The 21897-nt window shown below is 39.8% G+C and overlaps 1 protein-coding gene across 4 annotated transcripts in view; it reads left to right on the top strand.

Moving 5' to 3' along the window:
- The first annotated feature begins 102 nt into the window (after positions 1-102).
- Positions 103-21897, top strand: part of PPP4R1 (protein phosphatase 4 regulatory subunit 1) — a 63065-nt gene continuing 41270 nt past the window's right edge. The window contains exons 1-4 of one of the 4 annotated variants that reach the window (XM_042911205.1): positions 103-214; positions 417-461; positions 19733-19868; positions 20664-20770. In XM_042911205.1, the coding sequence (XP_042767139.1) occupies positions 208-214; positions 417-461; positions 19733-19868; positions 20664-20770 (295 nt within the window). In that variant the 5' untranslated portion in view covers positions 103-207. Of the gene's footprint in view, positions 215-416; positions 462-12258; positions 12976-19732; positions 19869-20663; positions 20771-21897 lie in introns of those variants that run through there. The other 3 variants (XM_042911207.1, XM_042911204.1, XM_042911206.1) reach the window with 3 other exon arrangements.

The following is a 21897-nucleotide window of genomic DNA, read 5'->3' on the forward strand; positions in this document are numbered from 1 at the left end:
GGCGCCCGCCCGCTCCCGGCGTCCGGGAGCCGCTCGGCCCGCGGCCCAGGCCCGGGCCCTCGGCCCGCCCCGCGCGCGCGCGCGCCCCCGCCGGCCCGTCCCTCCTCCTCGCCGCCACTCCCGCGCGCGCTCCCCGGCTCCCCGGCTCGCGCCGCTCCATGTAGCCCCGGATCCCCGGGAGACCGAGGAGGAGGGGGCGACCACAAGATGGCGGGTACGTGGCCCCCTGTCCTCCGGGCGGCGGCGGCGGCGCCTCCTCCTCCCCGCGCCCGCCCGCCGCCACCGCCGCCCGTAGTCACGGCCGGCGCGGGGTCCCGGCGCGGGGAGGCGCCGCGGGGTCGGGAGGGCGGGCGGCGGGGCGGCGCGCCGGGTCCCGGGGGCGCTGACCGGGCCTTTCTTCTCTCCTTTCGGCTCAGACCTCTCGCTGCTCCAGGAGGACCTGCAGGAGGACGCGGACGGATGTGAGTGCTCCCGCCTCGCTGTCGCGGCGGCGGCGGCAGCGGCAGGCGGGGAGCGGCCGGGAAGGAAGGGCGGGCGGCGGCGGCGGCGGCCTGGGCCCGGCCGGCGGGGACGGGGCTCGGTGAGGCGTGGCCCTGGGCCGGCCGGGGCCGCGAGCTTGAGGGAGCATTGCCGTTCGAGGAGGGAACGGCGCGCAGGGTCCGCGGGCGGCGAGGGATGCCCTGTCTAACGCCCGAGCTTGGGCTCTGTCCCGCCGCCCACCCTCGCATCATCTCCCCCCCCTACCCCAACCCGGGCGCCCGTGGGCTCGGGGGGCCGCTCGGCGTCTGTTCCGGGAGGAGAAAGTGGCGGGGCCCAGATTTGAGATGGGCATTTGGGGTGTGCTTGTTCCCGGTGGGGGCCCTCCGCGGACCCCCACCCCAGCCTCCCCGCAGGAAGGAAGAGGCTCCGAGAAGGAAGGTGTGTTTACTTAGAGTTGCTCTCAAGTATCACTGAGCGGCCAGCCGTATGGGAGCCTGGTCCGCGTTCTGCCGCCCCGGTTTGGTTGCCCCGGCTCTGCCGGTGTGGAGACTACATACCTGTAATTTCCCTTCAACTCCTAACAGTTTTTAGATTGCCTCGACACCCCCCTGTGATTTGTGGATTACGGGAAGGCTCGAAGGTGTGGCCTTAGCTGGAGATACGAGGTTAACAGAACGTATTTCTTTAATGCAAATGTTCGCGAATCACCCAGCCCTCCCTAAATATTACAATTTCAGCTTTTCTTTGAGGAAGGGGAGTTTCAGAAGAGTCGAGTCTTTTGTTTAAAAAAGCAAAAAGAAAAAAAAAAAGAAAAAAAGAAAAACTTTGACACTGTTTCCAGAATAGTGTCAGGAAGGAACTGATATTTAGAAAGGAATTTGTTTATTTCGTGTGTGCTTTTCTAAGCATCAGAAGATAATTTGGAAATTGTTCTGGGTTGAAATGATAACCCCGGTAGAATTTGTGGTGTATTTAGGGGAAAGCCTGCCTGATGCTGAGATTTACTGTGGCTAATACCTAGGTAAGTAACTCAGAGATGGTTGCAGTCTGCAATTGTTCTTTTAAAACACTGTTTAGTTAATCCATAGCATCGTCTAATGTGGTTTCCCTTGGCCAAATTAAACTTAATTTTTAAATTCCTAGGTGCTTTGAGTGAAGTAAGAGGAATTTATTCACAAGGGTTCTCTAAAAAGCGTAATTATTTTTAACGCAAATCACTCAAATGCAAACTTCTGCTACTCTGGGTTTTTGTTTTTTAAGTAAGAAGTGCTCTTAAAGGGAGCAGTACTAATGTAGTGAAGGACAGCTTTTACATTTCACTTAATGTTTTACATTAGGCCACCTACCTGCCTGCTAGTAAGTTTATAAGGTTATTTAAGGCACCTATCGATTGCTTGCAAAGTTAGGATTGGAGAGGTGGCTCTGATTGTTATCTCAAACAGGGGCTTCTCATTCACCTAATTAGGTTCAAGACTTTAAGGAGAAGATCTGTCTCTCAGCAGGTGTTTGGTAGGAATGTGTGGCGCAACAACTTCTGCACATTCCTTTATTTTCACTTAGGTGTCATGCACTCTTTAAGGATGAGCCATGGTGTCAGTTTCCTCGTTGACCATAAAGGAGCTTAGCCTAGAGGGGAAAGCACACCTGTGAAGAACTCAACAATGATTTATTCATGAGCCTCTCAGGACTTCTTCAGGGTACTGAGGATGTGGCTCTGCAAAGGATGGTCACAATCTATGCCCTCTAGTGGTTTACAAGCAATTTTAATATAAATGATAATGAAGATTTCAAAGGCAGTATATAACACGGTGGTTAATAGACAACACTCTAGAGCCGGACTGTTGTGTTCCAGTTTGGGGATTGCCACTTTGGACAGACTCCTACAACTCACTTAACCTCTGTATGCTTAAGTTTTGTCATTTGTAAATAGGCATAGTAAGTATTGCCTACTTAAGAGTTGTTTAGAACCTTACGTATATTAATGCAGAAAAAGCACTTAGAACAGTACCTGGTAGATAGTGACTAGTATGTGGTGGTGGTTCCGAGTGAAGAGTAGGGAAGCTTAAAAGAAAGCAGAGAAGGAAATACTGATGCTGAACATTGCAGTACAGAATAAATATATTTATAGATGCTGCTAATGCTTGCAATTAACTTTTTAAAGGTTCTTTTCGTTCCCAGTGCGTTTTAATTTTGGATAAAATATTAGACATAGTTTACTGAAGGCATAAATAGTTTACTTGCATATTTATAAATTGATTAAAGATTTTTTTAGAATAATTTTTTTTTTCAGTTGCTAAGGTCTTTACAGTTGATACCTCTATCCAGAATATTTAGGAACAGTCTTTGAACATGTGGCCAGTTTGAAGGACCACTTGCTGTCTATTATGAAGGGGGAAAGAATGAGGGGAAATCTGGCTGTGATGCTTAGGTCAAAGGTAAGAGAAGTATGGAGAAGCTGAGAAAGCTTGTCACATCCTGGAGAAGGTGGAGGACCAGAGATGTTAGAGAGAGTGGAGCTTGGGGCTGCCCTTACGACTAGAACAGATCCTAGGAGCCTGATTTTTCTGTCTTAAGTAACACTGGTCTGGAGGCCTGCCTCTGGAGTTATGAACCAGATCCTGCCGCTTCAGCCAAGCTTAGGTCTAGGTCTGTTTTTGTGATGGGGAAGAAATTATTTTCTGGCCAAACTCTAGAATCTTGGTTGCCTTTCCTGAATGCAGAACCTAGACTAAGAAGAGAGCAAATACTACTGTACAGGTGATCTGCAGCTTTGGAGACTTGGAGGGAACCTGGCTAAGGTCTAGATCTTGAAAGGTGGGCATTGCCAAGCCTTGATAACAGTCAGGTCTTCTGATTTGTTTTAAGCCCCAAAGTCTGTACAGAGCTCATAGAAAAGTGGGTAGAATGAGAAAAGGGTTGGTCAAAGACTGACTTGGCTGATGTCCTTAGAGAAAAAGAAACAAAATCCTAATATGTGAAAGATGGTGCATTGTATGTACATAGCAGAAGGTCATGAAGGTAAGAAAATCATTCCGTGCTATTAAAATTAAGTTTGTTTTAGGTTAAAAGTAATTCTTTCCATACTGCGTCATGAAACATACTTTGAATTTCAAAGTGAAAGCAAGCCAGTGACTCAACGTTTGAATAGGTATCTCAGCAGAGTGACTTCAGGCTGGGAAAACCCTTTCTGTTCCTTGAATAATGGCAGGCAATGCAAAAATCACACATAGACTTTCAGAGAGAGAGATTTTAAGTTTCTTTTGTCACTTTTCTAAAGATATAGTTTTGGTTTACATTTCCAAATGTAACTTACTAGGTTTCTAAAATAGGTGAGATAGGACTTAAGTCAGATTGGATGAGTTAGCTTTATTGCACAGATTATTCTTCACAGCACTCCTGGGAGGTGTAGGCTGTGGTATTCTGATATTAGTAAGTCACCTGATGCACAAAGAGGCTAAATTATTTCTGAAGAAATGAAACTCCTTAACTACTGGCCAGAATTTTAAGGTAGGCCTCCTGCTTCTAAATATTGTATATGAAGTAGTCTTTTCTTAATTTGCCCATTTACAACATTGAGCAGCCCAAGCCTGTCGTATAGGCAGTTTGTTTGAACTTTGCTTCAGATACCCTTGAAGGTTAATTAATCTAGCATCTGCATATGGTTTAATTTAACCAAGAGAGATCATTCAAGTGAAGCTTGGGTGTAATCTAGCTTGTTTAGTCTTTATGTTCATTTTTTTTTCAGCTGTAACTAGCATGGTGTTGAAGAGCTTTTGGAGCTGTTGTTCATGTTTGAGGAAGTTTTGGAAATCTTTCACACTACATGTATTTTTCAGATTTGAGGGCACTGTTGGGTTAGAGTGAATTAAGGATGGATCCAGAACCAATTGGGTATAACTGCCTGGGCTGTACTTCTTTCAAAGAGTCTCTGGGCCCTCCGACTACTTTTTGAAAACTAGTTTTTGGGGGCACCTGGGGGGCTCAGTCGGTTAAGTGTCCGACGTCAGCTCAGGTCATGATCTCGTGGATCTTGAGTTCCAGCCCTGCATTGGGCTCTGTGCTAACAGCTCGGAGTCTGGAGCCTGCCTGGGATTCTGTGTTTCCTCCTCTCTCTGCCCCTCCCCTGCTCATGTTCTGTCTTTCTCTGTCTCTCAATAATAAGTAAAAGTTAAAAAAAAAAACAAAAAAAAAAACTAGTTTTGATAAGATTCTTAAAGTCCTTGCCACCTAAGGGATTAAGGAGCAAAAAACTGGGGCTGTATCTAGTAGTGGCCAGGGAATCAGTTAAACAAACTCTAGGAAGGTGCCCTTGAAAGTCATGATATTTAGAAGTGTTGTTAAATGGGGATTTGGAAGAGTGAGTCATGAGACTTGGTAACATATTTTGATTGTTACCAACAAGACTGGACAGGAGAAATCTTTATTTGGAGGTAATATAATTAATATCCTAGAAAAGCATGCTTAAAAATGGTTTTAGTGATACGCTCGTGTATAGAATCAGTTAATGATGTGTTGGGTAAGAATTCTGTATAGAATTTTTTTTTCTTTAAGAAGGAAAAAGGAGGAAAACCTTTTGTAAATATGCATGTCAGCTGCCTGGGCTTGCAGCTGCAATAAAAAAAAAAAAAAAATGTTTGCTCTTTCTGCCTATGAAACACAAATAGCCCTAGCTAGGTAAAGTTCATTAGTCTACCACATTTGTTTGATCACTGATTTATTATTTCTGGCCCTTTTGCCTCAGTTCCTCCTCATCAAAACAAAGAATTTATATTTTAAACTCTTCACTCCTCCGTTTGCCTTCTATTTTGGAATTTGGGATTTTTCTCTCTTGAGGGCAAAGAATTTTTGCCAGCAGCTACATGGTAGGGTGGGCAGTCCCTCGACTGGAATTAAAGTGGTATTTTCCGTTTACTTCGTATCTGAACATGAATCTGACTGGATGTTTTGGAAGGAATAGGAGGTGGCACACCTGTGGAATCTGGGCTGCGGAGGTTGTAGGGCCTGTATCCCCTGTAAGTTCTGAAGAGGGTGCTTCTACGCACATCTTTCATCTGGCAGGTCACCTAAGGTCCCCCTTCTCCAGATCCATCCTCTGATCCTCCTAACTGTTCAGTCAAGCTTTCTTAGCTCCTTACCCCCCACCCCCAGACTCCACGGCAGGCTTGGTCTCTGGCCTAATTGATGTCAGCTTCGGTGGTGGTTGAGCATTTATCATGCTGTAATCCTGGAATACATCTCGGTATGTGCTTCTCTGCCCAGGAGAGAGCTCTTGGTTTTGTAAATGTTAGGTCTGCTGTGTTCAGATTCTGGCCCTTGCTTTGCATTCAGTTATCCTCTTGAGTAAGTGCCTTCACTTTTCTCAGCTGTTCTCGATCTGTAAAAGGTTGATGGACTTTTGGATTGATTCCAGTTTTTGGCTGTTACAAATAAAGCTGTGACGAGTCTCTGTGTGGACATATACATTCTTTCTCTTGGGTATATACCTGCAAGTGGAATGGCTGGCTGCCTTTTTCAGGAACTTTTTCCAAAGTGGTGGTAACCATTTTGCACTCCCACCAGCAGTGTGGAAGAGTTCCAGGTGTTCCACACCCTTGCCGGCATTTGGTGCGGGCAGTCTTCGTTTGGGTTTATTTATTTATTTTTAATGTCTATTTATTTTGAGAGAGAGCAAGCACGTGTCAGTGAGGGAGGGGCAGAGAGAGAGGGAGAGAGAATCCCAGGCAGGCTCCGTACTCAGCATGGAGCCCCTGCGCAGGGCTTGATCCCACCACTATGAGATCATGACCTGAGCCAAAATCAGGAGTTGGACGCTCAACCCACTGAGCCATGCAGGTGCCCCCAGTCTTCATTTTAGCGATCCTATTACGTGTATACAAAGGTTTTTTTTTTTTTTTTTTTGTAGTTTGAATTTGCATTTGCTTAATGACAATGCTTTTATTTTCATGTGCTCATTTACCATCAGATATCTTTGATGAAGTATCTGTTCAAATTTTTTGCCCATTCCTTTATTGGATTATTTTCTTAATAATTATATATTCTACGCACAAGTCCTTTCTCGAGTATGTGATTTGCAAATATTCTGGTCGGTGTCTTGTCTTATCAGTCTCAACAGTATATTTTGAGGAGAAGTTTTGAATTTCGATGTTCCGTTTAGTTTTTCACAAATGCCCTTTATCAGGTTGAGAAACTTCCCTGAGTAAACTCAGGGAACTTTTTTTGAAATTAAGAATGGATGCTGGATTTTGTCACATTCTTTTTCTGCATCTATGATATTCTTTTTTAGTTTTTTTAATATGAGTTACATTGATTTTTATTTTAAGTGAATGCCATTTTTTTTAATGAGAAATTTCAAACCTATGGCCGATGAGCCATCATATACCCACCATTTAGCTTGAACCTTCCTTTATCCCCTTTTAACATCTGGGCTTTTGTTGGGGGGAGGCAGAGAGGAGGCAGCCAGAGTGTTTTAAAGATATCCCGGGTGTCATTTTATTTTAACTATAAATATTTCACAAGGCATATACTTGAAGTTTGATGTTTTAATCTATGAACAGAAGGACTCTAAGGTTATGGTAAGGTGTAATAAATAATGAAAGTTTAAATGATTAAATTTTTTAGACATTTGCCTTGCTGGTTCTACTGCAATAAAGCACGTTTGAATGACTACTCAATTCACTTTCATACTGATCACCAAATTAACAGAAGCAACATCTTGTTTATTTTTATCCTGCTAAGCACATTTCACCCTTTTGGGTCACTCTTTACGGTAGCAAAAGAATACTGGTGAACAAAAGTTGAATTTTCTATTTTGGTTTGCTCTATCATTTAGAGGGTCATATAAACTTTTAAAATTTGAGCTGTGCTGTACCTCTAGTGAGCCAGTGTTCCCAGAACTACTGAAATCAAGAGCTAGAAGGCAGAGTAATTATTTGTCCCTTAAGCAATAGAAAGTTTAGGCCTGGGGTCTCCTAGATAAAGGTGGCAGAGGTTAGAATACAGTTCAGATCTGGTAGGTTTGGATATTCTTTTCCTAGACATCGTCTAACATAGCTCTTTAACTGCAAACAGGAGGTGGGAGAAATTTCTGGATCTTGTTTATTTTTTTTAACTTACCATTTTCATACTGATGTTGGTCACTGTGCTATAACCTTGCTTATAGTATTCCCCTGTGAGGTATGTAGTAACCACAAAGTTACAAAAGTGGTATCCAGTGAGGCTTATCTGATGGTTAAATAATTTGCTCAGTCACCTAACTTGAAAGTGTTAGGTTAATAAACCTGTGTGACACAATCTTTCTTACTTTATTTTACTACTGTGTTCTTCCTGCCTTCCAATTTGACTTTCCTTAATTTATCACTTATGTAGGTCATTTAATCTCCTAAAGGTTCTGGAGGATGTGAAGGTAGTAATATGCTCCAGGTGTCTGGTAGGTAAAATAATTTTTGTCCTAAGTTGCTCCTGTCTGCCATGAACATGGTATAATTTACAAAATATACATTTTTGTGTGTGTGTTTTAAGCACCCATGTATGGGAGAGTCAGTCATTGGAGTAAAAGTTGGTAAGAATGTGTCTCATTCTTATCTAATGAGATCTAATGTGTCTCATCTTGTCTCTAGCTAATCACCTGAAGAGGCCATTTTAAAATCTGAATTTATATTTAAATTTACTATAGTGCTTTGAATTTATAGTCCAAGTCAGATTTGATAGGTCATATTTACATGTACATTAAAAAAATTTTTTTTTAATGTGTATTCAGTTTTGAGAGAGAGCAAGCAGGGGTGGGGCAGAGAGAAAGGGAGACACAGAATCCGAAGCAGGCTCCGGGCTCCAAGCTGTCAGCACAGAGCCCGATGCGGGGCTCCAACTCACGAGCCGGGCCATCATGACCTGAGCTGAAGTCAGATGCCTAACTGACTGAGACACCCAGGCGCCCCTATTTACATTTAAATTTTAAATCAAGTTAGTTTTTGGTAGAAATAACTTCAAGACTTCAGACAAATTCAAGACTCTATTAGAGACTGGTGGTAATTTGGACCTAGATTAGCTCAAGTTTTATATTTGGATTACCTATGGAAAAAAGGATTACTAACCAAAGTTAATTGGGTTAATAAGACCGTAAGGAAAATGTTTACTCACTGAAGGGAACAAACAGCGCATCTATAATGTATGGGAGATCCGCACTTGGAAGGGCTTCGACAGGCCACATTGCTTCTCTGACAAATACTGTTTAGGAAGCATGATCTTTGTAACTAATTTGACAGTCGATAAACACACTGCTGTTTTATTTGTATGTGTACTTTAGGAAAATGCTTTTTGGAATGTCATAGAATGAACTTCAGGAAATTATTCTTAAGTTCAGTGTAAAATGACTTGTTAATAAAGATCGTTGCTAAAGATTTAGTAAGCTTTTTGTATTTAAAGGAAAGATACCTGATAAACATTATGTCGTCACAAAGTACAAATTTGAAACGGCATACCTGTTGCTTGAGGCTGTATTTACGAGGACTAAGTTATATGGTCCTTCAAATTTGTCTTAATTCATTTTTTTCCTCCAAGCAATGACTTATGTGCATGTGTGTTACATTACAAGGGGTTGGAAAGTTTCAGTAAAGGACCAGACTGTAAATATTTTAAATTTTGTGGGCCACATGGTCTCTTGCAGTTACTCAGATCTGCTCTTATAAGGTGAAAGCAACCATAGACAGTATGTAAATGAATGGGCAATAGCTGTGTGCCAATAAACTTTATTTACAAAAACAGACTGTAGGCTGGTTTAACCTACTGGCCATTTTGCTGCCCCTGCATTGTCCTGGTAAGTCCAGAGTCTCTAACATTTTTATTCTTTACCTATAGCAGAGTGCCATCACACAGCAGACCTTTAGCATACACTTGCTGAGGTGAGCCTTGGTTCTTCTGGCCAAACTAAATATGACCATAAAACCTTACTTGCAGTCAAATAATGAAATTTATTTTCAAATTAAATGTGTTACTTTGAAAAATGTCAGACCTATGCATAAGTTACACAGCTGTTACAGTTAATTCCTCAAACCCTTCACCTGCATTCACCCATTGTTAACATTTTGCCAGCTTGCTCTATTTTTCTCTATACGTTTGTGTGTGTGTGTGTGTGTGTGTGTTTATACATATGTATACGTGTGTGTATATACATGTGTATATATATATATACACACACACACAATGTAATGTGTACATTGTTCTTAATCTTCTTTGCACCTTTTGAAAATAAATTGTAGAAATCAGGACCTTTATTGGATCTCTGAAGAGCAAGGCCGTTCTCTCATAATCAGCCATCAAATTCAGAAAATGTAACATCAGTACAATACAAATATGTAATAAGTAGTCCATTTTCCGATTTCACCTCTTGTTTAATAATGTTCTTTATAGCAACTGTCTTGCCAGTCCAGGCTCCAGCATTGCATTTCCTTGTCGTGTCTCTTTAAAGGCCTTTATTTTTCATGATACTGGGTTTTTGAAGAGTCAATTTGGTTTTATCTGTTTCCTCATGATTTGATGTAGGCTATGCTTTTTGGGTGGGGGGGTTGTGGGGAAGATAGGAATACTATGTAAGAAATACTGTGATTTTTTTTTTCTCAGTGCTTTATCTCAAGAGGCACCTGATGTCAGCTGTCTGTTATTGGTGGTGGTAATTCTTTAACCACTCCAATTAAGGTGATGTCTGCAAAATTTCTCACTTAAAGATTCTGTTCTTTTGTAATTAGTAAGAGGAATACTTTGACACTGAGGAAATATGCTATTCCCAAACAGACTTTTACCCGTTAGTGTTAAGAATGTGGCCAGGATTCTTACTTGGATCAATTTACATTTACTGGCTGGCAGTCTGCTTTACAGCAGACTCCCTATTTATTTGGTTATTTATTAAAATATCAATTTTAAAGCCCACGCCTTAAGGCAAGTCTTATAAAGATGATTAAGTCTCTAGGGAGTGTCTCGTTTTCATTTTCTAAGATGTAAAGAATTGAAAAACAAAATTTGGTAAGTTTTGTGGTCTAAGCAGTATCAGTGGAAAAATTGAAGGGGAGAAGGGAGGACACACTATCTGCTTTCCTCTCTTTTTTTTTCCTTAAAGTTTTATTTTTATTTATTTTTGAAAGAGAGAGGGAGAGAGAATCCCAAGCGCTGACAGTGCAGAGCTCAATCTCATGAGCCAGAGGGAGCATGACCTGAGCTGAGATCAAGAAGTAGGATACTTAACTGTCACCCAGGCGCCCCTGTTTTTTTCTGTTCTAAAGGCTATTATTAGAGGCTGTATGGTGAACAGAAGGATGTTATGATGAAGTTTGGTGAAAGTCCAGTCACACAAATTAACCAGTTCTCTGGCATGGTACTTCTCAGAGGCATTAATATGCTAATGAACTTGTCACAACCTTCGCCTGGGATGAAGTGCCCTAGTCCCGTCAAGTATCCCAGTGGGCTATCTTTCACTAACAAATATTAATGAATGTACATTATTCAGGAGAAGCCTTAGACTGCTTTTTAGAGAATAAAAAGATTAACAAGACAGTCTCTGCCTTCAGGGAATCTATCTACATTTGGGGCCAGGGGCAGGCAGAGGAAAAGGCAAAGAAGAAAGAACCCCTCCAACACTACTCTTGCTGGCAGAATAAAAGCAAGGACACCCAAGAGTGGGGAATTCAAAGGAAGAAGAGATGTTAATTAGAAAGACTGGGAAGTGCTTTCGGGATGGTGTTCGTGAGTAGGTGAATTTAAACTCAGATGAGGATGAATGGCAGAAATGGGGCAAACATAAGCACACGAGGCGAGAGAGCTGCGGGGCCTGCGACCGGAAACGGCCCCCTGCGTGGGCTGTGTGCCGGAGAGGAAAATAGGCTGGCCAGATTCTGGAGCCCCCAGAGCTGTAGGTTTATCCTGGCCGCGCTGCCTGCTGGCGAGTTGGGGGGGTTGGGGGGGAAGGGAAGGGCAGGGAGTGCAGGGAATGGAGTAGAGTAGAGCACGAGGAAGGTGGAAGTGGCTGTGCTGTGGAAGCCGGGTTCGGGTGAGGGATGCGAAGTCCACGATTGAGGGCAGTGGTCTTCAAACTTAATTACGGTATACCTCCTAAAATAATTTCAAAAACTCCATCTCATACATTTTTAAGTGAGTATTTTTTGAAATAAAACAGTTATGAATATGTACATGTAATGATTATAAAACTTTTAAAAATGGAATGTACGTAGCACAGCACTTTGATACCCACTATCCATCCACTTTCAAGAATAAACTTAAATTGGGAATTTTGGGTTTTTTTTCTTGATCTCTTTCCATCTTACACAAAATTTTACCGATCTATTTTTTTACACTTGAAAGTTTCACTGATAATCACATTTCTTGCATCAAAAATATGTATACAAAGAGAAATGGAAAATTTTAATCTCCTGCGGCCAGAAAACTAAATTTTTTTTTGTTTCAGCTATTATTATTCCATTATTATCATTAATACTCATGTGGTCAGCCAAAATAAATCACACATTATGGTAAATACTTGGTAAACAAAATTTTATTGAATGGGCAAATGAAATGGATGGAGCTTTTGAAAAGTTACGTATTCATGAATGAATGTAATTTGTTGCTAGAATGAGACAATATTTAGCATTGATTTCTATTTTTTATTTTAAGACCTATGTGCACTGAGAAGTTTTGTTGACATAAATAAGTTGATGGAAAGGATTTTAACAGTGTCGCTGATTTCCTTGAATTTCGTCCAACTCATATGGTAAAATTTTTTAAATTATATTTTTAATGATCTACCAGCCTTTCAAGTTTTTTGAAAGCAAAGGATTGAAAAATACCTGACTTGTAAAAGTATTTGTTACAGTCTTTAGAGAGTTGATCTCTTAACACTTTCAGCATTATCTCAGTGGGTCCCTTTGTTTGACAGTGGAGGTTTTTTCCAGCCTTGGGGCAGTGTAACACAGTGGCCTTGGAGTTGAGAGATACCTCTTTCCTTGTCCAGTGGGAGTGTGGGAGATTGTAAAAGGGAAAGCCTTAGGATCTAAACCACTAGGCATAGTTTTGCAACAAGTACTCGTAGAAGTTGGGGTCTGGAATATCCCTTAAAGTCATCCGTCTGATTTATTCCCAGGAAGATCTTTGTGTCCCTCGTGAGGTTCAAATGCCCTGGTTTGCTCCCAGCAAAAAGCATCAGAGCCTCTGAATTAGGGTGTTGGGAACTGGGAGGTGGGAATACAGGATACTTTGTAAAAGTAGAATTTATAGTTCTTAGAAACTGATTAGATAATGGGAGCCAGAAAGTTACTGTTAAAAAGGTAACTGAAGACTTCATGTTTGAGAACTCAAGGTTACTGGGGAGAAAGTCATGAGGAAGAGCTGGTTTTTATAAGATTTGGACAGTTAAATTTTCAGAACAAATGTGACATTGAGGTGGAGATTCTATGAAGTACTTGCAAATATGGATCTGGGGGTCATGGCAGGAGAACTCTGGAGGTAATCTGCATTGTAAGTAATGAAGGAGATTTTCAAGGGGAGGAGGGGTGTGTGTGTGTGTGTGTGTGTGTGTGTGTGTGTGTGTGTGTGTAAAATGTGAGGACAAAATTAGAAGGAAACTCCCTCTGTAAAGAAATCAGAAAGAAGCAAGCAAGAACAGTCTAGAAAGGTAGAAAAATACTCAGCATTGTGTACTTCCTGAGAACCCAAGAAAAGAGAATTTAAGAGGAGGGTGTTGGGATATGGAGTCAGCCTTGTCAAGTGCTATAGAGAAGTAAGACAATAAATCTAAGAAGGGCCCTCTAATTTTGTCAAGTTATTGCTGATCTTTAAGACAGGGGTCACGAGAGTGAAAGAGAAATAGGACGGATTATTTTTCTTGGGGTGAAGGCTGTAAAGGGAACTACCTCTTGAAGAAGTTGGACAGAGTCATTTTAGAGAATAGCAGGCTTAAATTCTAGAATCAGTGTGTCAGGAAAAAACCCACCTAATCAGAATTGTGCTTAATTACCTTTATATTGCGCATAAAGTATGGTATACATGGCCTCACTCTCCCTCCACCACTGTAATGTTACTGTTTTCTGTAGTGAGTCCTAAATGAGGTGGTTGGTGTTTAAAGGCAGTGTTGTTGGAAAAATATATCCAGACAACAGTAGTGAGATGCTACATTTTGAGAAGCATGCAAGGACAGCTGAAGGACTTTTATATCTTCTCATGCTCTTTTTTTTTTTAATTTAGAAAAATTTTTAATGTTTATTTTTGAGAGAGCACAAGCCGAGGGAGGGACAGAGACACGAACACAGAATCCGAAGCAGGCTCTAGGCTCTGAGCTGTCAGCACAGAGCCCAGCGCAGGGCTCAGATTCACCAGCTGTGAGATCATGACCTGAGCTGAGGTGGGACCCTTAAGTGACTGAGCCACCCAGGCGCCCTGTCTTCTCCTGCCCTTAAGCATATATGTGGTTGTAGAGTAGAATGGTTGTCAGGTACACTATTCAAACTTCTCCCTTGCTTTTGTTCTCCTGGCTGCTGGCACTGCTTCCTCTGACACGGTGCTATAGAGTTCATCAAATACATGTATGATCGTAGAGGAGGAAAGGAAGTTGATTTTTTGAGGGTAGTTCTGGGAACATCTTCTGAGAGAATTTGAGATTTAAGAATAGCACATTCAAAATTTTTACTGAGTGAGCCTGAAATTAGCATGAAGTTATAGTATGTCTGAGCATTGTTAGCAAGGAATAGAAAGGAGGTTTGCGTGTGGTATTCATGCAGGTACAACCAGGATTGTCTCCACTGAATTAGAATGTACTCTTGAAGGGGACTAGGGCTTCTCTGTATTCCTTCTCTCCTCTGCTCCAAAAGCTGAGAGTGTCAGGTAATCGGAAGAGGAGTAATGTGACACCTGGGCTTTCAGGTGTGTGAAGGCAAAGGGTCTTTTGATTTGGAAAAGACAGCATGATCTTTGCTTCTTAACTTTAAAAAATGATGATTTGGGGGCACTTGGGTGGCTCAGTCGGTTAAGCTTCCAACTCTTGATTGCGGCTCAGGTCATGATCTCACAGTTTGTGAGTTCAGGCCCCGCATCTGGCTCTGCACTAACAGTGCAGAGCCTGCTTGGGATTCTCTGTTATCCTCTCTCTCTGCCCCTCCCCTGCTCACTCTCTCTCTCAAAATAAATAAATGCACGTTTAAAGAAAATGATGGTTTTGATTAATAATAATTTTAATAAGGTCTTAGTAGAGCACAATTGAGTAAGTATATATGCTGCCTGGAATTGTCTGTTGCTCAAAAGAGGTGTAATTGCTGTTGAATTTAACTAAGCTGTTGCTTGGCAAATTTTAAATGCCATTCCTAATTATAGGGTGGTAATGTGGTTTATTTAGCCAGGTAAGAGGATTTTGCAAAATGTAGTAATGTTACTTTTTAAAAATTAGATGGCTAAGTTGATTTTGATTGGCCACATTCCTCTGCTGTTCCTGCCTCACTTCTGTATAAACCTTGTGTCCCACCTGTACTAATAGTTTTCCTTTACTTCCTCATTGTCTTTAGATTTCTTTGCTTAGAATGCCCTCTTCCTGCCCTCTGTCCTGCTTGGCAAAGTCAGTATACCTTCCAAGAATTGCTTGACTTTTTGAAGCCTTCTTACATTCACTCACCAGGGCAGATTAGACATATAATAATGAACAACATATAATAGTTAACAGCATATTTTGTACGCTTACGCCATGTGTCTTTTCTTAGTGTATATATGTAGACACATATAGATACCTGCACATACTTATACATGCATACTGCATGCATACACTTTTTGTCTAATGTTTGTATCTGTGTTTCTTGTTGAGTGCCTGGCACTTACAGTATATGTGCTGCCCTCTTACTGGTTGACGTGGATGACAACATTTAAAAAACACGTGGAAACCACATCGAGACTCACTGTATCTAGAAAGAAACCTACATGCAGGGGGGACAGAACGTTTACCTTATTTGCCTGACACCATATCATACTTTGTAGACATTATCTTTGAATGTGTGTCTTAAAAAGTCTTGACCTTTGGGGCGCCTGGGTGGCGCAGTCGGTTAAGCGTCTGACTTCAGCCAGGTCACGATCTCGCGGTCCGTGAGTTCGAGCCCCGCGTCAGGCTCTGTGCTGACGGCTCGGAGCCTGGAGCCTGTTTCCGATTCTGTGTCTCCCTCTCTCTCTGCCCCTCCCCCGTTCATGCTCTGTCTCTCTCTGTCCCAAAAATAAATAAAAAAACGTTGAAAAAAAAAAAATTAAAAAAAAAAAAAAAAAATAAAATAAAATAAAATAAAAAAGTCTTGACCTTTATTTAAGTCGCGTTATTTTATAGATGAGGAAGCAGACCCAAATTAGTTAGGTATTTGTGTAAGTCCACATAGAGAGTTCATAAGTGGCAAAACATGACATTTGAACCCAGATGTCTTACTTTAAAGAGTCTTTGTCCTTTTCATACCACTTTGCTGTAACTGTGTAGGGGTTAAATTAATCATCTTAAAAAATGGGTCCAACTTTTATGTTTTAGACATTCTTTTCCTTAAATTTAAAACAGCTGAAAATGAAACATTGCTTTCTCTGGTGTAGGGAGCTGAGAAAGTATGGAAATTTGGGGAGGTCAGATAATTTGAAGAAGCATTTCAGAGTGATCATTGTTTTTATATGCTTTTTGGTAAATTTGAAATTTCAAATAACATGGAAAGATGACATGGGTTTTTTACTTCATCAGTGGAGGAGTCTAAGTTTTTAAAGCTATGAAACCCTAAAGGGCTGTTGCTGCCATAGTGAATTTCCGTAAACTTTAGTTATCTAGAAAGAAAGCCCTCAGGTGGGGTATGGAGGCATGAAATGTCTCTCTTCATCCACAGTAATATTCCTTGTCTTTGTCTATTTTGTCTAAGAATAATATCACCACTCCAGCTTTCTTATCTTACTATTTCATGTTTTGTCTTTAAAAAAAAAAAATCCTTGGGGATTTTGGGTCGGTTTTGGGTCAGGTCATGTTCTCACAATTTCGTGGGTTCAAGCCCTGCGTTGGGCTCTGTGCTGACAGTGCAGAGCCTGCTTGGGATTCTCTCTTTGTCTCTCCCCCAGGTGTACTCTGTATCAAAATAAATAATAAACAAAAAAATAAAAATTCCTTTTCTTTTCAATCTCCCCCAGGTGTACTCTGTATCAAAATAAATAATAAACAAAAAAATAAAAATTCCTTTTCTTTTCAATCTCTTAGTTGAAATTTTGCCATTAAAGCTGTGTCTATGGTGGACATCCGTAGTTGGGTGTTACTTTTTTTTAATTGGGAATCTCTGCTTTTAAATGTTTAGTCCACTTATATGTAACATAATTATTGGTCTGGTTGTGTTTAGGTCTGCTTTTTTCTTTTTCTTTTGTTTCAATTTATTTTTTTCTACTAGGGATAGCATGTGCGTGCCCATGTGCACACATGTGTGCAGTAGGGGCAGAGAGGGGGAAAGAGAAAATCTTAAGCAGGCTGTGTGATCAGTGTGGAGCCTGATGCGGGGCTTGATCTCATGACCCTGAGATCATGACCTGAACCCAAATCAAGAGTCCACACTTAACTGACTGAACCACCCAGGTACCCTTGGGTCTGCTTTTTTCTATTTGTCTCTTTTTTTTTTTTCTTGTTGCTTTTTCCCTGACTTTCTTTGGGGTTAATAATATTTTTTTTGTATTGCATTTTAACTTCCCTATTGGCTTTCTAGCTATGCTGCTTTCTTACATGTTTTTGAGATTACTCCTAAGGACTATAATTTGTCTTTAATTTATCATACTCTGTTTAAAGTTAGTGTTGTACTTTGCATAAACTATAGAATCCTTGTAGCAGTACAGCTACATTGACTCTATGTTGTCTGTTTTATCAGAGGATATTATTTACTGTACCATCACTCAGGGTATAGGCTGTAGGATTTTTTTCATTCGTGGTAATAGTTTTTTTTATTGATTATTTTTGTGTTTTTCTTTTGTATAACCTGTGGTAGGTGTTTGCAGGATGACTGGGTAAGATCTAAGCGTGCAGTCTGTAACTATGGTAACCAATCCTTGTGGCCTCCATAATGATGCTTTCCAGAGCTTTATTGGTCCAGTCAAGAATTGATGCAGAAATCTTGAATTCAGAAAGGACGATTCAGGCCAGAATGATTCCACAGATATTGGCAGGAGGCAGCAGTAATGGGAAATAGAAATGAAGCTTTGTCACCATTGCCTATGCCAGAGTGGAACACCTCCTTTTGTAGACAGTTGTCAGCCATGATAGAGTGGTGACAGAAGTTGAAGGAAAATACGATTTTGTTGCCCTCTGAGAATATATTTCCCCAATACGCTGGTTCAATAATCTGCATTTGAGTTGGTAGGAATATTTATTAAAATGGGTGCTCCTGGGCCGCACTCCGAGCCTACATAATCAGTATTTGAATGTGTGACCTGGGAGTGTGCATTCAGAGATAAGTGCTCCAGGCTTGTCTTAAACACAGCAGTGTTCGATGGTTGCCCCTCTAGGCTTTGTAAGGACTAGAGTCAGTGTTATTAATGTTTATCTTTAAGAGTGACAAGTGTGAGGCTGATGAAACAGTTTGGTCATAGTCATAGAATTCTAGAGCCTGCATAAAGGCGTTTTTGAGGCCATGCTAGCTCAACAGACGTGTGTGAGAAAGGAGAAAACAGAGGCCAAGTGAGAGCGTCTGAGCAGTTTTTACAACTTTCTGATTCAAAATAAATAAGGTCCTTTGCTGTGAGTTGTAGATCAGCACAACCTGTATAAAACTTTCCTGCACTATGTAAGCAATTATTTCCATGTTAGGTGTTATTTTTAATCCATTTGGAAACTCTCTGCCTTTCAATTGGGTTATTGAGACTATTTGTGTTCAGCGTGATAATTGACATGGTTGGATTTAAATCTCTCATCTTGCTATTTCTCATCTGTTTGTCCTATCTCTTCTTTTATCCTCTTTTTCTGCCTTTTGGATTGAGTGTTTTTTATGATTCCATTTTATGGCGTTTATTGGCTTACTAGCTATATAACTTTTGGTGGGGTTGTTTTTGATGTTTAATGGTTGCTGTAGAGTTTATAATTAGTATACATCTTTAATTTACTACTGTCTGACTTCAAATAATACATATCTCTTCATATACAGTGTAAGAATGTTAGGAAGGTGGACTTTGCCTCTTTCCTGCCTTTGTGCTATTATAGTCATACGTTTTACTTCTATATGTGTTAGAAATCCCACAGTACTTTTTAAAAGCTTTTATTTAAATTCTGGTTAGCATACAGTGTCAAATTAGTTTCAGGTGTACAATATAATGATTCAGCAATTCTGTACATTACTCAGTGCTCACCACAAGTACACTTCTTAATCCCCATCACCCATTTCACCCATCCCACCCATCCCCCCACCCCCCTCCCCTCTGGTAACTATTGTTTGTTCTCTATAGTTAAGAGTCCCCACAGTACGTTTTTTATCTTTTTATTTTGCAACACATATTTTTTACTTTAAACAGTTATCTTTCAAAGAGATTTTTAAATATGAAAAGTCTTTTTGTATTTACCCACCTATTTACTATTTCTGGCGCTCTTTAGTCCTTTGTGTAGGTCTGGATTTCCAATTGGTACAATTTTCTTTTGCTTGAAGGACTTACTTTAATATTTCTTATAGTGCAGGTTTGCCGGTGATGAGGTCTGTCAGCTTTTGTGTGTCTGAAAAGGTCTATTTTACCTTTGTATTTGAAAGATACGAATTTCAAAGATATTTTAAAGATGCTTATTTACTGGGTATAGAGTTTTAGTTAGACTTTTTTTTCTTCTTCCTCTTTTAGCACTTTAAAGATTACTGTCTCCTGGCTTTTATTGTGATAAGAAGTCTGCTGTAATTCTTATCTTTGTTTATAAGGGGAATTTTTCTCTGACTGCATTACAGAATTAAGAGTATCCGTGTTTGACATTTTATTTATTTACAAGTTGTTAGTGTTCTGATTGAACATGTGAGTTCTCAGTTATCACCCCATGCTGTTTCTGAAGCCTCTGACCGCCATGTTTCTAGAGACAACTAGACCTATCTGTAGGAAAAGGAGAGGAAGCATCCTTCAGTTATTCATGGCTTCTGAGTTGATGTAAGAGTCACTTGTGACCCTTTATACCACTCCAGAAACATTAAAGGCAGTTTTATTTAAGCTGCTTCAGACAGGCAAGGGATACTTTTTAGTTTCAAAGTGTTATAAGGAGTATTTCTGATGTCTCTGATAGTTGGTGTGGATGACTACAGCTCAGAGTCTGATGTGATTATTATACCTTCAGCCCTGGACTTTGTCTCACAAGATGAAATGTTGACGCCGCTGGGGAGACTGGACAAGTATGCTGCAAGTGAGAACGTATTTAACAGGTACATGCATATTCTTTTCATTATGGAAGTGGAAGGAGGGTTTTACTACATTAATTTCAGTAAGGAAAATACATACAGTTTTTTAGTTTAAAGTATTGTTAACGTGCAGTCTCAGTCACCACGTTTTATTAATAATCACAGCCATGGCCTTTTTTATAATTGTTTACTCTTTAATCCTAGTAACCATGTGGCACTCTTTCTTTGCTTTTTGGCCAAAACAAAAAAATACCATTACTTTTTTGCTATTAGGCATAATTTTGATGATTGTGTAAAGCGATTACTGAGGGGAGTATATTCTTCTTTGAGCAGGTGATGTTGTATACCTACTGTGTGCCAGGTGATGTTCAAGGGGATTGGGACACACTTCCTAATGCATTGTTTCTCCAATGGTGGTCCCCAGATCACCTGTATCAGACTTTTCTGATAAGTCTTTGCTTAAATTTTTGAGCATAGATGTGTAAAACTCATTTAGTAAAAATTTGTGAAGGTCATCTGTATAATGAAGAGTGTGTGTATTTTCCCATTATTTGATAACTGAAGATCACGCTTGAAATTTTATAGAATTTTCAGTGACCTTAGAAATTTGTTACATCAGTTAAAGATGAAAAATATTTTGGTAACTATTCTCTCTCATCTTGGTAAAATAAAATCCATAGTGGCATTTGTCACTTAGGAAATCAGTGACTTAATTTATGTTATAAAATATATAAAAAATTTTCTTTATAACTATATAGATTCTACACTTTGAAATTCTAAAATTCCACTAAATGCTATATTATTTTCTTTTCCTGTTAGACAAATGGTGGCCCGGAGTTTGCTGGACACGTTGAGGGAAGTCTGTGATGATGAAAGAGATTGCATTGCTGTTTTGGAAAGAATTAGCAGATTAGCTGACGATTCAGGTATATTTTTAATGCAGAGAAAGGTTTCTTTTACCAAATTTGAGTTTTTAAAAACTATTGAAAAAACTTAGTGTGATATGAGACTTCTTTAAAAGATTTCCTAAGTAAATTCCCAAATGTGTCAGTAACAAGAAAATCCTGTTCCTAAGATTCATACATTTTATAGTTGGTCTCTGTTTAGTTTAATTTTGGAAATTTCTCATCAGAAAAATCTAAAAATACTGTTTTGCATCATGTATGTTAATCGTAGGATTACTAAAAACGTAAAAATAATTTTGAATAAGTTTTAAAAAGGGACAGAGTGGGCTGTAAACTTTTTGAGGCAAATATAAAATGCTTCCTTTTTGTATGCTTTCTCACTTGCAAAAAAAATGTCAGTCACACATGGTAAAGCTAAAGGTTTTTGTCTCCAAAGCAAAGCTAGAACGGTCTGCTTAAGAAAGAGGTAAACCTGATTTGAGGCTTGGAATATGGTTATATTAAGTTTCTTTAAAATATTTTTTCTTGTGAAATATGTATAACATGCAATTTACCATTTTAACATAATCTTAAGTCATAAGCGTGTTTTCATTTTAGAAAGATTCAAAAGTAAATACTTTTTTTTCTTTAGCCTATTATCTCTTTATTAAAATGTGTTATTTTTCACTTTCTAACAAACTTTTTGTCATGTCAGCAGTCTCATTTTTTAATTTTTCGATGAGCCTGTCTTTTGGTGAGCAATTTGTTTTATGGGAATATGTTTTACTATTTACATAAGCATTAAGTAATTTTTGTTTTCCTATAGGGTAGAAAAAATATCTGTAAGTTAATCTTTTTCATTACGATGTTCTTTGTATGCACTTGCTTATGTGTATGCTTGTGCCAGAATGGTTTTAGGAGAGTCTCATCAATTATAATTTTTCCTTATAATTTTAACTGGTCAGAAATATAACGATTTGACTTAAATTTTTGGCTCATCCCATTGTGGTTTTTTCCTTCTTAGTAGAAATAGATATTCCTTATGGAGGAATTTTTGTTTATTTTCTTTTACCTGTTTGCCACCTATAGTGCTGGTTTTTATTAATATATATGTATATACAGTTGACCCTTCAACAGCATGGGTTTGAACTGTGTACAGGTCCAGTTTT

This window comes from Panthera leo, chromosome D3, assembly GCF_018350215.1.
Source record: "Panthera leo isolate Ple1 chromosome D3, P.leo_Ple1_pat1.1, whole genome shotgun sequence".
Classification (NCBI taxonomy): Eukaryota; Metazoa; Chordata; class Mammalia; order Carnivora; family Felidae; genus Panthera; species Panthera leo.